This window comes from Diachasma alloeum, unplaced genomic scaffold, assembly GCF_001412515.2.
Source record: "Diachasma alloeum isolate Michigan unplaced genomic scaffold, Dall2.0 Dall_scaffold_00597, whole genome shotgun sequence".
Classification (NCBI taxonomy): Eukaryota; Metazoa; Arthropoda; class Insecta; order Hymenoptera; family Braconidae; genus Diachasma; species Diachasma alloeum.
Genome location: NW_021680729.1, coordinates 168,587 through 180,701, shown reverse-complemented (window position 1 = coordinate 180,701; position 12,115 = coordinate 168,587). Strand labels below are relative to the sequence as shown.

The 12,115-nt window shown below is 39.4% G+C and overlaps 1 protein-coding gene across 1 annotated transcript in view; it reads left to right on the top strand.

The window, feature by feature from the left end:
• Positions 1 to 498: 498 nt before the first annotated feature.
• The window catches only part of LOC107043536 (zinc finger protein ZIC 4), a 29,370-nt gene continuing 17,753 nt past the window's right edge, over positions 499 to 12,115 (top strand). Inside the window, exon 1 of the mRNA XM_015265072.1 lies at positions 499 to 1,539. Within this exon, the coding sequence (XP_015120558.1) occupies positions 618 to 1,539 (922 nt within the window). The 5' untranslated portion in view covers positions 499 to 617. The remainder of the gene's footprint in view (positions 1,540 to 12,115) is intronic.

The window sequence follows — 12,115 nt, the reverse complement described above, 5'->3', positions numbered from 1 at the left end:
GTGTCGTCATGCGCGCTACCCGGAATTCCGCCCCCGGACATACGGAGACATATCAGAAGCGTTCCCCAACACCCTCCAGCACCCAATGGTCCGCGTCCCGCCAATCGCCCGCTGGTATCTGCTCCGCTGTCTCCCCATTCGTCGCCCCGCGGTCCCGCGGTCCCCCAAGGTGGGGATAGCAGCGCCCGTAGTGGGGACAACCGCGACACGACGAATTCGCCTGAGCGCCGTAGAGTCGCCCCGCAGTGCGAACTCCGGTGCCACCTCAGTCCCGCTGTGAACGCAGCAAGGAACACAACGGATTTTCTACCTGTTCGTTCGGTTTTTCGAGTCTAGCCACAGCGTAGCGTCACCTCAGCCCCCAATGCACCGCTGCCCCGTCAACCCTGACACTTGACAAACCAGTTAAAACCCCTCAAGTGCTCATTATTTCCAGGGTGTTTTTCCCCCCCAAATTGTGATTATCGAACTAAAACACTACCAGTGATTCCCGCTAAACCCCAACCATATTGATAATTGTGAATGACTCATGCAGTGCAGTGAAGTGCGTGCAGGAATACCGTTTGCAAATTAAATGGGATTAACCGAGACTAACCAGTCCTAAAAAATCCACCACGATGATGAACACATTTCTGGACACAGTGTCCTCCCACCCGCACCACCTGGCGAATCTCGGGATAAAGTTGTCGCCAACCGGTGGCACAGAGGCGATGGACGCCAACGTGGGTGTGCAACCGGTGCCAGGTGAAGCGCCATCCCAGCAGCACCACCACTTCCATCCCCAGGGCTACCCTCCTCCACCCCATCATCCCCATCCGGCGAGTCACATGACCCCGCACATGGGCCACCACATGGGCCACCATCCGTCCTACGCGGCGCGTGATTTTCTCCTCCGCCGTGAGCACGAGTTCAACGCAACAGCCAATCCGACAACGCCGGAGAGTGGACTGGGATTATTTACACCCCTTCATCATGACGGCACGACAGCGGGAATGCAGCAATTTCCACATCACCCGGGACAGCACCCGCTGGCCGCGGCGGGCCACTATCCCGGCCATTATGGCCAGGACGCCAGACTACCACCGCATCATCAGTATCTCGGGGCGCCCCATTTAACCCCAGCGTCGATTCATCATCAGCAGCATCCAGCGGTCAGTCATCCCAGTCATCATCCGCACGGGGCATTTCTCAGGTACATGAGAACTGGCGGCAGCTCGCAGAGACAGGAGATGTCGTGCATGTGGGTGGATCAGGACAGTCCCGGCCCCGGGCGTAAATTGTGCGGTAAACTATTCAATTCACTTCACGATATCGTCACACATCTCACTGTTGAACACGTGGGTGGACCAGAGTGCACTACGCACGCGTGCTTCTGGCAGGGATGCTCGAGAAATGGTAGAGCATTCAAGGCCAAGTACAAGCTCGTCAATCACATCAGGGTGCATACCGGGGAAAAACCGTTTCCATGTCCGTTTCCTGGGTGTGGAAAGGTCTTTGCGAGATCGGAGAATCTCAAGATTCACAAGAGAACGCATACTGGTGAGCTTCGTTCTTTGTTTTATTCATTTATTTGTTAGGGATGAGTCCCTGGGTTCTGCTATTTCGAGATAAATCTCCGCACAGTGGGTACACTGATAGAACGGATTAGTTATCGTTAACCAATGGATTTGGTTGCACTGATAGAACGGATTAGTTATTGTTAACGAATGGGTTTTGGTTGGAGGTTAAGGTCTATTCGGTCTCACCAAATGTTCATTCGTTAATAGTTAACGAATGTATATTTGAGGAGTCTTGTTTGACTTGACTTTCGCCATTCGAGTGAACCATTCGTTAACTGTTGACGAATATTCATTTGGTCATATTCAACTCTACCATTCGTTAATAGTTAACGAATCTCGTTTGGAATANTAATAGTTAACGAATATTCATTTAGTCATATTCAACTCTACCATTCGTTAATAGTTAACGAATCTCGTTTGGAATAAATGAATCATTCTATCAGTGTGGAGACGAGTGTCTATTCGATCTCACCAAATGCTCATTCTTTAATAGTTAACAAATGCACATTTGAGGAGCCTTGTTCAACTGGATTTTCACTTTTCAAGTGAACCATACGTTAACTATTAACGAATATTCATTTGGTCATATTCAACTCTACCATTCGTTAATAGTTAACGAACCTCGTTTGGAATAAATAAATCAGTCTATCAGTGTAGATAGTAGAATCCGGTATTTTACTTGGTGAGAAAAGAGGTGTTGATTTATTTAAACTAACTCATAATTATACAGACGGGATAATTATGTAGAAATTACAAAGATGATACTAAATAAGTATTAAGCTTGATTTACGTTAACGATTGAACTCCCGAATATTCGTGAGTCCAGCTTATATAGTAATTAAGCGTGGCACGTTATGACACTGGTAAACAGTGTTGCACGTGAACGATGATTTAGTAAAACAATGAGTGAAGTAAGGTGAACTCAAGTTATCGTTCAACCTCTTCACTTTTGTAAGTAATTTATTGCTTAACATTCCCACATTGTTTTGGGGCATGACATATTCTTGCTCTTGAGGTATTTATGGTGGGGTTGGCGCGCATTTTGATTCATCGATCGAGGAAAATTGGAAAGTTATGAATGTGTCGGGGCGAGGGACTACGGAGACCCGCCCCCTTTCGGCTGTACCCCAATGTTACCTGTACTCTTGTTCCGAGAAGTCGAGCTATTACTTTACCCGGGGGTATTATACACTCGATACCCTTGTGTAATCGAGATTGCCAATCTCAAATCACTCCGTGAGGTTGTGATCCACTTGCCGGTGTAAGGGGATACCCTTCGTGATTATCAGCGGAGTTGGGCCAATTTTTCATCGTGATACATCAACGCCTCCGCTTTAATTCAATTCGGGATTCTTCGGGGGGTGGGCATTAGCGGTTATTGAGATTTCATTCTGTTGTTTACAGGGATATTGTTGATTTTTTTTTAATTTAGAAATTTTTAAAATTTTGGGGTTTTTAAGTGAACCGAGTGAAAAACTTTTCTACGTTCGGAAATTTATTTTTTCGTGCTATTGGTGCAGGTGACAGCTGAAATTCTCAAGCTCGTTGATGAAATTAAGGAAATTCAATTGAATTTTCGAGTTTATGCGGCAAAATATGTGGAAATTTCAGGCAAATGAGTCGTTTTTGGAAATTACAAGATTTTTACTTGAAATTGGAAAGTTATTTTTCTTAGCGAATGAAAAATTGAGTGGAGTACGTTTATAATTGAATAATTCTCATAAATTAAAATTAATTTCCCTAGAGGATTAAACATCACATTCAATTGGATCTTCAATCAAAAATTTCATCTGAATGAGATGCTGTAAAAAATTTCAAGATTTCGACTCGAAATTTCGTGATTCGAAAATACACTGTTAGAAAATGACTCTTGAAATTTTTAACAATGAATTATTTACATAGAATTTCCATTGACCTTGTTATTGATGAATCACTCAATTTTCTTGAATATTAAATGAAATTTGATTTCTCAGGTTTATGTGACAATAAAAACTTTGCCTCCAACATTGCCCAAAAAATTCAAAAAATCGCCTCCAGCCAACTCACTAAAACATCCCCATTTTACCCCCCAAACCTCAAGAGTAATTTCACCTCAGCATTGTGATACCCCCGATGCGAAGATTAACGAGAATTCATGGAATATTTAAAAGAATTATTACCCCCACTAGTAGACTGGCGCCTCGTGGCTCCCAATATAATCTCGCGTCTCTTTACGATGACAAGAATTTTCGTGGGCTCGCAATTAAGAAATTACCAGACCATATATCGTGGCTCTTTATGTCTGGAGTGGGAATCGTTGGGATTCAACATTACCATAACGTTTATAGGACATAGGTAAGCGAGCGGGTTTGTAGTCGATCGGTCCGACGGGCCCCGACGCCTGGCGTCTCCCCTCTCTCTCTCCTCCCCTCGCGTCCTCATCCATCCTGATTCTCCATCGAGATCCCAGTGGAATTTCCACATCGAATTCCACAGCTTCCCTCGAAATACAGTTAATTTATTTCACTCTATTCACCAACGCCCATTCCTTACGTCATTTTTCTTGTTCCCAATTTGTTAGTTTTTACCTTCTCCCATTTTATCCGAGGATGATATTTGTGGTAAGACTCGGAGGGTACATGTCACATGCAGTTATAACTCAGTGAAACTAGACTCACCTCCGGAATATCGCCGAGTTATAACTGCCATGCAAATGCAAGCTGGATTAATTAACGAGTGCATGAGGATCGTAATCATTCCGGCTCGTAACTTCCGCCACGTGTACAAAAGAGAGATAGATTACTCGGGATTTTGGCTCAAGGGAGTGAGATAATGTGTGTATGACGCTCTGGGCTTTCACGTGGGCTATATATCATGGGTGATTAAATTTCAGTTTCATTTTCTCCGGTGCGAGGAGCACTCCGTATACCAATTCTAACGCCCCAACTACCCTGTAAATAATCATGGGGATGCAATCACACGTGTATTTATGACGCTCAGAACAGAGCTGAATAAAACGGAGCATTCTCCATTTTCTCTTTGGGTTAAGGGGAGACTACTATCAGTTTTAAAAGTCGTGGGTTATTGGAGTGAGACTTTTCATACGTTGAAGATCGATTATGTAGATCTGAAAACGAATAATTGGTGCAAAAAAATTTTTTTTATTGTTTCTTTGCCCGAAAACGCTTAAAATGCCAAAAACAGTCCTGGGCCTCCAATTTTTGAGCTACGAAGGATTTTTTTTTTCAAAAATTTCGGAAAAATATGTGGAATAACAATTACGAGCTAGTTTTTCTTTAATGCGCCTCTTGCATGGCTAAATTTGCTTTTTTGTATTTTTTTACACAAATAGTGAATTTTTTTATATGAAAAAAACAGAAATGAGCTGTGTAGGAGTTGAATTCCAAAAAACTGGCTCGTAATTGTTGTTCCACCCATTTTTCCGAAAATTTTGAGGAAAAAAAATCTTTTGCACTGTTTTTAGCATTTTAAGCGTTTTCGGGCAAACGAACAATAAAAAATTTTTTTTTGCACTAATTATTCGTTTTCAGATCTATATAATCAATCTTCAACGTATTAAAAGTCTCACTCCAATAACCCACGGCTTTTAAAACTCATAGTAGTCTCCCCTTAAAAAAAAATTATAAAGCGAATGGGAATGACGCGCCCCTCCTCTATTTTTATTTGTTGTTGTTTATTTTGGGCTTTCTAATTTCATTCGAAGGCGTCGAAATAAATTGGCATTTTTCGAAAACAATTTCGAGGGGTGGGGAGGCAGTTTTTGCACTTCAACTCCGTCTTTTATGAAGTACTACCCTTTGTCTCGATTCGTCGACAGTGTTTGAAGTCGCATATTGCCCTGTGTGGCTCATATACGAGATTCATATTGTATTCCATGGGACCTCGGGTGTATTATAGTCCGGGGAACGGGGTTTATGGGTGTGCCTGCAGAGCCCTTGGATGAGGGAGAGGTGGAATGTATAAACGCGTTTTGCTGAACGTACACGCGCATTGTCGTTGGGAATCACCGGGTGTACAAGCAAACCCAAATATTTGCTTGTACTCTGTACGTATTCGGTGTGGATAAGGATCGGAATTTTAGGTCGTGCATGCGAGCTGAGTTAAAGGGATGCCATTGGAAATTATTGTTATTGGAGTTTAATACAAATTTGTGATCATAGTCGTTTGAATAAGTGGGATTAATGGGGAGCTCATTTGGGAAAACAATGGATGATGCAAATGGAGAGGAAATTGACGTTGACATCCAACGGGACTTATGACATTTTAAGACGTCGTTTAATCATTATATTTTGGCATTCTTGGGATTTTTTAGTGTCTTTTTTATTTGGCTAGTAATTTTTATACGAGTTTATTGAACATTGTTATGCGCAAGGGAGACTGTTCTATTTTTACGGAAGAATTCAACATTTGCCGGGCATTCTTTGGAAATTTGGTAATTCCTATTACTGAATTATTTTTGCATTCTCACGATTTTTTATGTCTTTTTTATTCAGCTAGCAATAGTTTTATATGATTTCATTGACAATTGTTATGCACAGGAAAATGTTCCATTTTTATAGACAAATTCAGTATTTGCCGGCCATTCTATGGAAATTTCCTAATCCCAATTACGGAATTATTTTTGCATTCTCATGATTTTTTAATGTCTTTTTTATTCAGCTAGCAATTTTTTTATATGAGTTTAATGAAAATGAATGCTCGGCGTTTGAATAATTGGGATTAATGTAGATTTAATTTGTGAATATTGGAGGGACATTGGAAAATAAAAATATTGGATTACGGTTTGATGATAATATGGCATTGATGAAATTTTAGAATCATTAATATTTGAGAAAAACCTGCAATAAATTGAGCAGAATCTATTCCCTTTTGATTATTATCAATTTCAAGGGTCTTCTCGGTTATTTTATTTATTCACTGAGTGCACTGAATGATGACTTTTGCAAGAGTGCATTCAGGTGAAAAACACAGAATGCATTTGAAAAATCGATCAGCTTTTCAATGTCACTTGTGTCCTTAAAAACTAATTTTTATTTCCTGCAATAGTTGATGGAAAATTTCTAATGAACAACAAGAATTTTGCATCGCTAATACTTTGAAATTATTATTAACAAACCACTAATGTTTAAAAAGTAGTGTACATTCTCCTAAAATTCATCAATTTACAACATATTCAACATTCTTCAAAATTTAACCCCATTCGGAACTTTCACCTAAAATATTCCTTCATGAATTGACTAAATACTGTCAACACCACTAAAAAATGAACAGACTCCCCCCTAAATCATGACTTCGCATCACAATATCAAACAATACGCTCATCACCGCCTAAAAAACATTGAAATCCATGAATTTGCTTATCGATCCCCGCGAAAAACCCCATCATGCCCAGATGCGCCTGAGGACATACCCCATTAGTCCTTAAAATTGATACGCGTTAAAAAGCGTCATGGAAGCGGCATCAGCATCCCCCATCCGTATTATTCATTTGTGTACCTCTGTTGATCGGCATGTGCGCGCACGCGCAATCACCATTGGTTAGTGAGAAAATGACAATGGGATTCCCCCTTAGCCAGTTGTCTCTCATTGGTCGAGGCTCGAGTTCCAAGGGGGATCTCCTCGTGAAAGAATAGGGGGATGATACGGGATGAGTCTTTCGAGGGGTGTTGGAATAAGCGTTAAGTAGGCCAGGGGCTTGTTGTCTAAGGGGGGGACAAGCCTACCCCTGAGATAAAAACCCGAGGGGGCCGACAGTCAACGTAAATGGTTACTTACGCACTGCCATGTACCAACTCGTTTCTCGAGAATTTTTTCCCCCCCTCTTTTTTTAATGATGCTTATTCACTCCACGAGTGCATCATTTATTTTTGTCACGTTTGAGTTTAATTAAAATTTTGCAATAATTTTTTTTTCACGGTGAAGAGAGAAGTTTTAAACATGATGCATAATTTATCAGCAATCAGTTGTTATTTTCAGTCTTTCAACGAGTACGTAATTATCATTCGGCTTGAGATGGGGATATGTTTCTTGCGATTTCATGTGTGCAGTGTAGGCGCACGCGATCCTGCCGCCATGCTGGATATCAGGCCTACGGTTTTCCGTCGAGTTTCTCATCATTTCAAGGGTGGAAAGTAATTTGTTCAATGCTGAGAGAAGAGTAGTGATTATTTAAGGGGGATCCAGGTGAAATTTGAAGTAAAACATCTTGAAATTTTTAACAACGAATAATTTATAGGGAAAAAAATATACTTGAATTGAGTACAAAATATACTTCATTCAAGTATATTATTCTTGATTCGAGTATAAAATATACTTGATTCAAATATACTCAATTCAAGTATATTTTTTTCCGTGCACATGGAATTTCCATTGATCTCATTATTGATAAATCAGTGAATGTTCTTGAATATTCAATAAAATTTGATTTCTCAGCTTCATACGACAATGAAAATTACTGAAAATCATGAAAAATCAGGCAACTAAAAAAAATTCTCACACATATGTGAACTATCACGCAATATTGAGCAATTATTTACGCCCATGGGATATTTTTTGATTAGAATAAATCGTTTAGTAAATTTTTCCGAGTCAGCGGCGAAATATTCCCTATTCTTCTCGCTTTTGGCCCCCATAGAGTAAAAAATACCTAGAAATGGATTCCGCTCCGCAATTACACTGATAAAATGAATCATTTATTTCAAACGAGATTCGTTAACTATTAACGAATGGTAGAGTTGAATATGACCAAATGAATATTCGTTAATAGTTAACGAATGGTTCAGTTGAATGGGGAAAGTCAAGTCAAACAAGGCTCCTCAAATGTACATTCGTTAACTATTAACGAATGAACATTTGGTGGGACCGAATAGACCCTAACCTCTAACCAAAATCCATTCGTTAACAATAACTAATCCGTTCTATCAGTGTACTTGACTTCTTTTGTAATTTTTGCGCCTACTCCTTTCTCCGTGACCGAACGAGTGAATTCATCAAAGTTGAATTGATAAATTCGTTAATTACGAGGTGAATGAGGGATGGAGGGCGTTGAGGTTAGGTGGCTCGAGTGCGGCGCGGTCCGACGGCACCATTTGCTCATCACGCCAGTTCATCACAACGACCAACTCAATCTTCCATCGCGGGGTACGTGGGAGTTTTTAAGGGCCTCGGGGGCTAAAACACTTATCTCACTTGAAACTGATTTAGACAAGTGGAGATTTGTTGCAAAATGCCGCTTAGCCTCGGGGCGCGCTTCAGCGCTACCACTCCTCATCTCTCTCGTTCATATTTACGCTCTCTAACGGGAAGAGAGATGCGTTGCCGCCCACTAAACTGCCAATAATATCCCTAGGGTCGCAATTAAACTACTGATTCTCCAAGTTGAGATATCAGTAGACTTTTAGGTGCTGCGCACGAAAAATTATGGGGGAAAATTATCTCTTGTTCTGGCCTTTTTGCCCAGAGGATCGAATGAGCCCTCCTTTGAGTGGTACATTTATACAATTACGTTATTCTAACCCTTACGAGAAATAAAATTCTATTCTATTCTATGTTTTTGGCCGTCCAACTTTGATGTTTTACGGGCCGACGAGAAATGAAAGATTAGTTGAAGGAGAAAATGAAAAAAAATGTTCTGAAATTGTAGGAACGCGATTATTCGAATTTAAGGATAAATTTTTGTAGAAAAACGAAAGAGATTTAATGAAGCTTTTCTTTAAAGGAAGAAATTGCCCCTCAATTTTAATAATCTGGTAGCAACAGGAATTTTGACTAGAATTCTACCTGAAATATTGACTTTTTTACTTAATTAATTCCTTTTCTTGCTAATTTCGATAAAAATTCCTACAAGCCTTACGATTACTAGAATTTATCTGTAAATTTTTGTATAAATGTCGTTTTCTGTGGAGATTTCTTTTCGTGTCCATCGAAGGAAAGAATGACGCCTCGCGCCCGAATTTTTCACAAAAACTTTCGTAAATAATGTAAATAACGTTGCTAAGAATTACAATGTTGTTTGTGGAAATTTTACTTAAAATTTGGGCATTTCTACTAGAGTTTCGGTAAAAATTCCTGTCTGCAACCCAATTACAAGAGGTTAAAGGTGAATTTTTGTTGAAATTTTCCCTCCTGCAGACGAGAAAGGCTATAAGGACACCCTCAAGGAGGATTAATGCAGCCTTATCGTCTTCCAGGTGGCCCGAAATGAGGTTAGGGATGCCTTCCGCGATTATTTGGATTTGTAGGTTAGGTCGGATGCGTTTGGATTGACATTGACGTGACAACTACACGTCATCGGGCTTCTGTGAAAACATAGCTAGACGGGTCTTAATTGTCTCACGTCTCATTCACGAGATTGGCTTCTCTCGGGCCGAGCCAGCTGAGAAAATAATCTCAGAGACGCGTGGGGGGAAGTTCACCAGCATTTACCAGGCCTCTAACGATTTTTATGCGTGCTCTGAGCGTTTGGTTTGAATTGTTTCGCTGGAATTTCTCCGGCTTGGGATCTGATTGAAACCAGAATTTTATTTTTGAATCGAAAAATGAGAGAGTGTTTATTTGGGACTGTTTGGAACTGTTTCCTCCTACCTTCTAGTTTCTGGTCTTTATGGGGAGATTGACGATGAGAATGGGTAACCGAAGACGGGGTAAATCATTCTGGACTTCCTCGGGATCTAAACACAGTAGCTGTATCTGTGGATTTCTACTTTAGGGGGCATGGCGAGGAGGACAATGACGATCATCGAGAAAATATCGAGTTGCTGTAATAGTATACTTTCTTGGAACTTTTAAATGCCTGTGGGGAATACACCAACAGTCGTGGATGCGTGAATTGTGCATGTGGGCTGGGAGTCATTCAGGGGTTTCTGGGGCTGCGTTGGAAATGGCGGGGACACTGGTTGAAAATTACTGCTGGAATTTGAAATAAATAATGGGGAAATTTTTAGTAGCGACTTATTTAGTTTAATTTCTACACATTTTTGTACTGAAAAGTCAGGGAAATTCTGGAGGATTTAGAGGAATTCGAATTTTCAAATTCACATGATAATAAATGTATTGAAAATCAGACAACTTTTTTTCATTTTGAATCCATAGAAAATTCAGCCAAATGTGATGTTAAAAATGGGATGTTCATTTAAAAATCTTTTGAAGTTTCTAACAACGATGCAGGGAACTATTACATGCAGGCAACTTTTTTTCTTGGAAATGTCGGGAACACTGTTTGAAAATTACTACTGAAATTTCAAGTAAATAATAGCGAAATTTTTAATAACGACTCATTTACTTTAATTTCTATACATTTTTGTACTGAAAAGTCAGGTAAATTCTGGAGGATTCAGAGGAATTAGAATTTTCAAACTCACATGACAATGAAAATTTTAAAAATCAAACAACGTTTTTTTTATATTTTGAATCCGTGAAAAATTCAGTTAAATCTGACGTTTACGAAAAAATGGGACGATCATGTAAAAATCTTTTGGAATTTTTAACAACAAATCATTCATGTGGAATTCAAGCCCACGTGGCACTGAAAATTATTGAAAATTTAAAAATGCTGGCAATTATTTTTCCCAGTGCGTTAAACAATTTTAATTTTGAGGAATATATTCCTGATGTTTAGGAATTGATCCCTAATTTTTATTCAGTGAAAAAATTCCTTGATTTTGACATTTCTCATTCATTAAATTTTAAAACTGCAAGTGAATTGAAATTTACAACACTGAGAATTCAAATGCACCTGCCACTTGAATTTCAAAACATCCAACAGCAGAAGATCTCAGCGGATAAACCAAAATAACATTAGAATGATAAATAAATAGTTTTCGTAGTCCCAGACAGTTTATTTTCCATTTCGCTGGGTGTTTATCCCCGGATTATCCCGATATTACTCCAATGTTTACAAACCAAACATCGGATTTCATTCACAAATAATTATCTGAGACTCAACAATGGAACGTAATCGATTCAATGAGAACCCGAGGATCGAAAATTTTGATAAAAATTGGATGAAAATTATCGTGCGCTATTTTTACGAATGCGATGGAAACAAAAACGGAATTGCGAGCGTTGGATGATTTAGGGAACGAGGGTCGGGGGTCGCGGGTCGAGCAGTGGAATGCTGGGCCGCTCTTTTCGGTCCTCCTCTTCCCTCATTCGTGCATTGGTGTACGGAGTTTTGCTGGGATTCCCAGGGAAGAACTGCCGAGGAAACTCTATTTAAGGATATCCAAGTAGCTTTTACAGTTTAGTACAGACCACACTATAGATTCAACTATTTTCAAACATCAAATTTGTTAATTAAATTGCGTGAGAAAAATTTGAAAAAAGAATACGATAAAATCAATCATTAGAATTATATTTTGCACGGAATGATTATTTTTTAAAACATTCGTTGTTTATAAATTAATAATTGAAATTGTTTAAATTTTCGTAAACCTTATTTTTTTTTTGCATGAAATCCATTTTTGGTAAAATTTTCTATATGAAAAAATTTATTATGATCCTGAAATGATTTTTATTTATAGAAAATGCTCGGAATTTTCGAAAATGATAATTTTTAA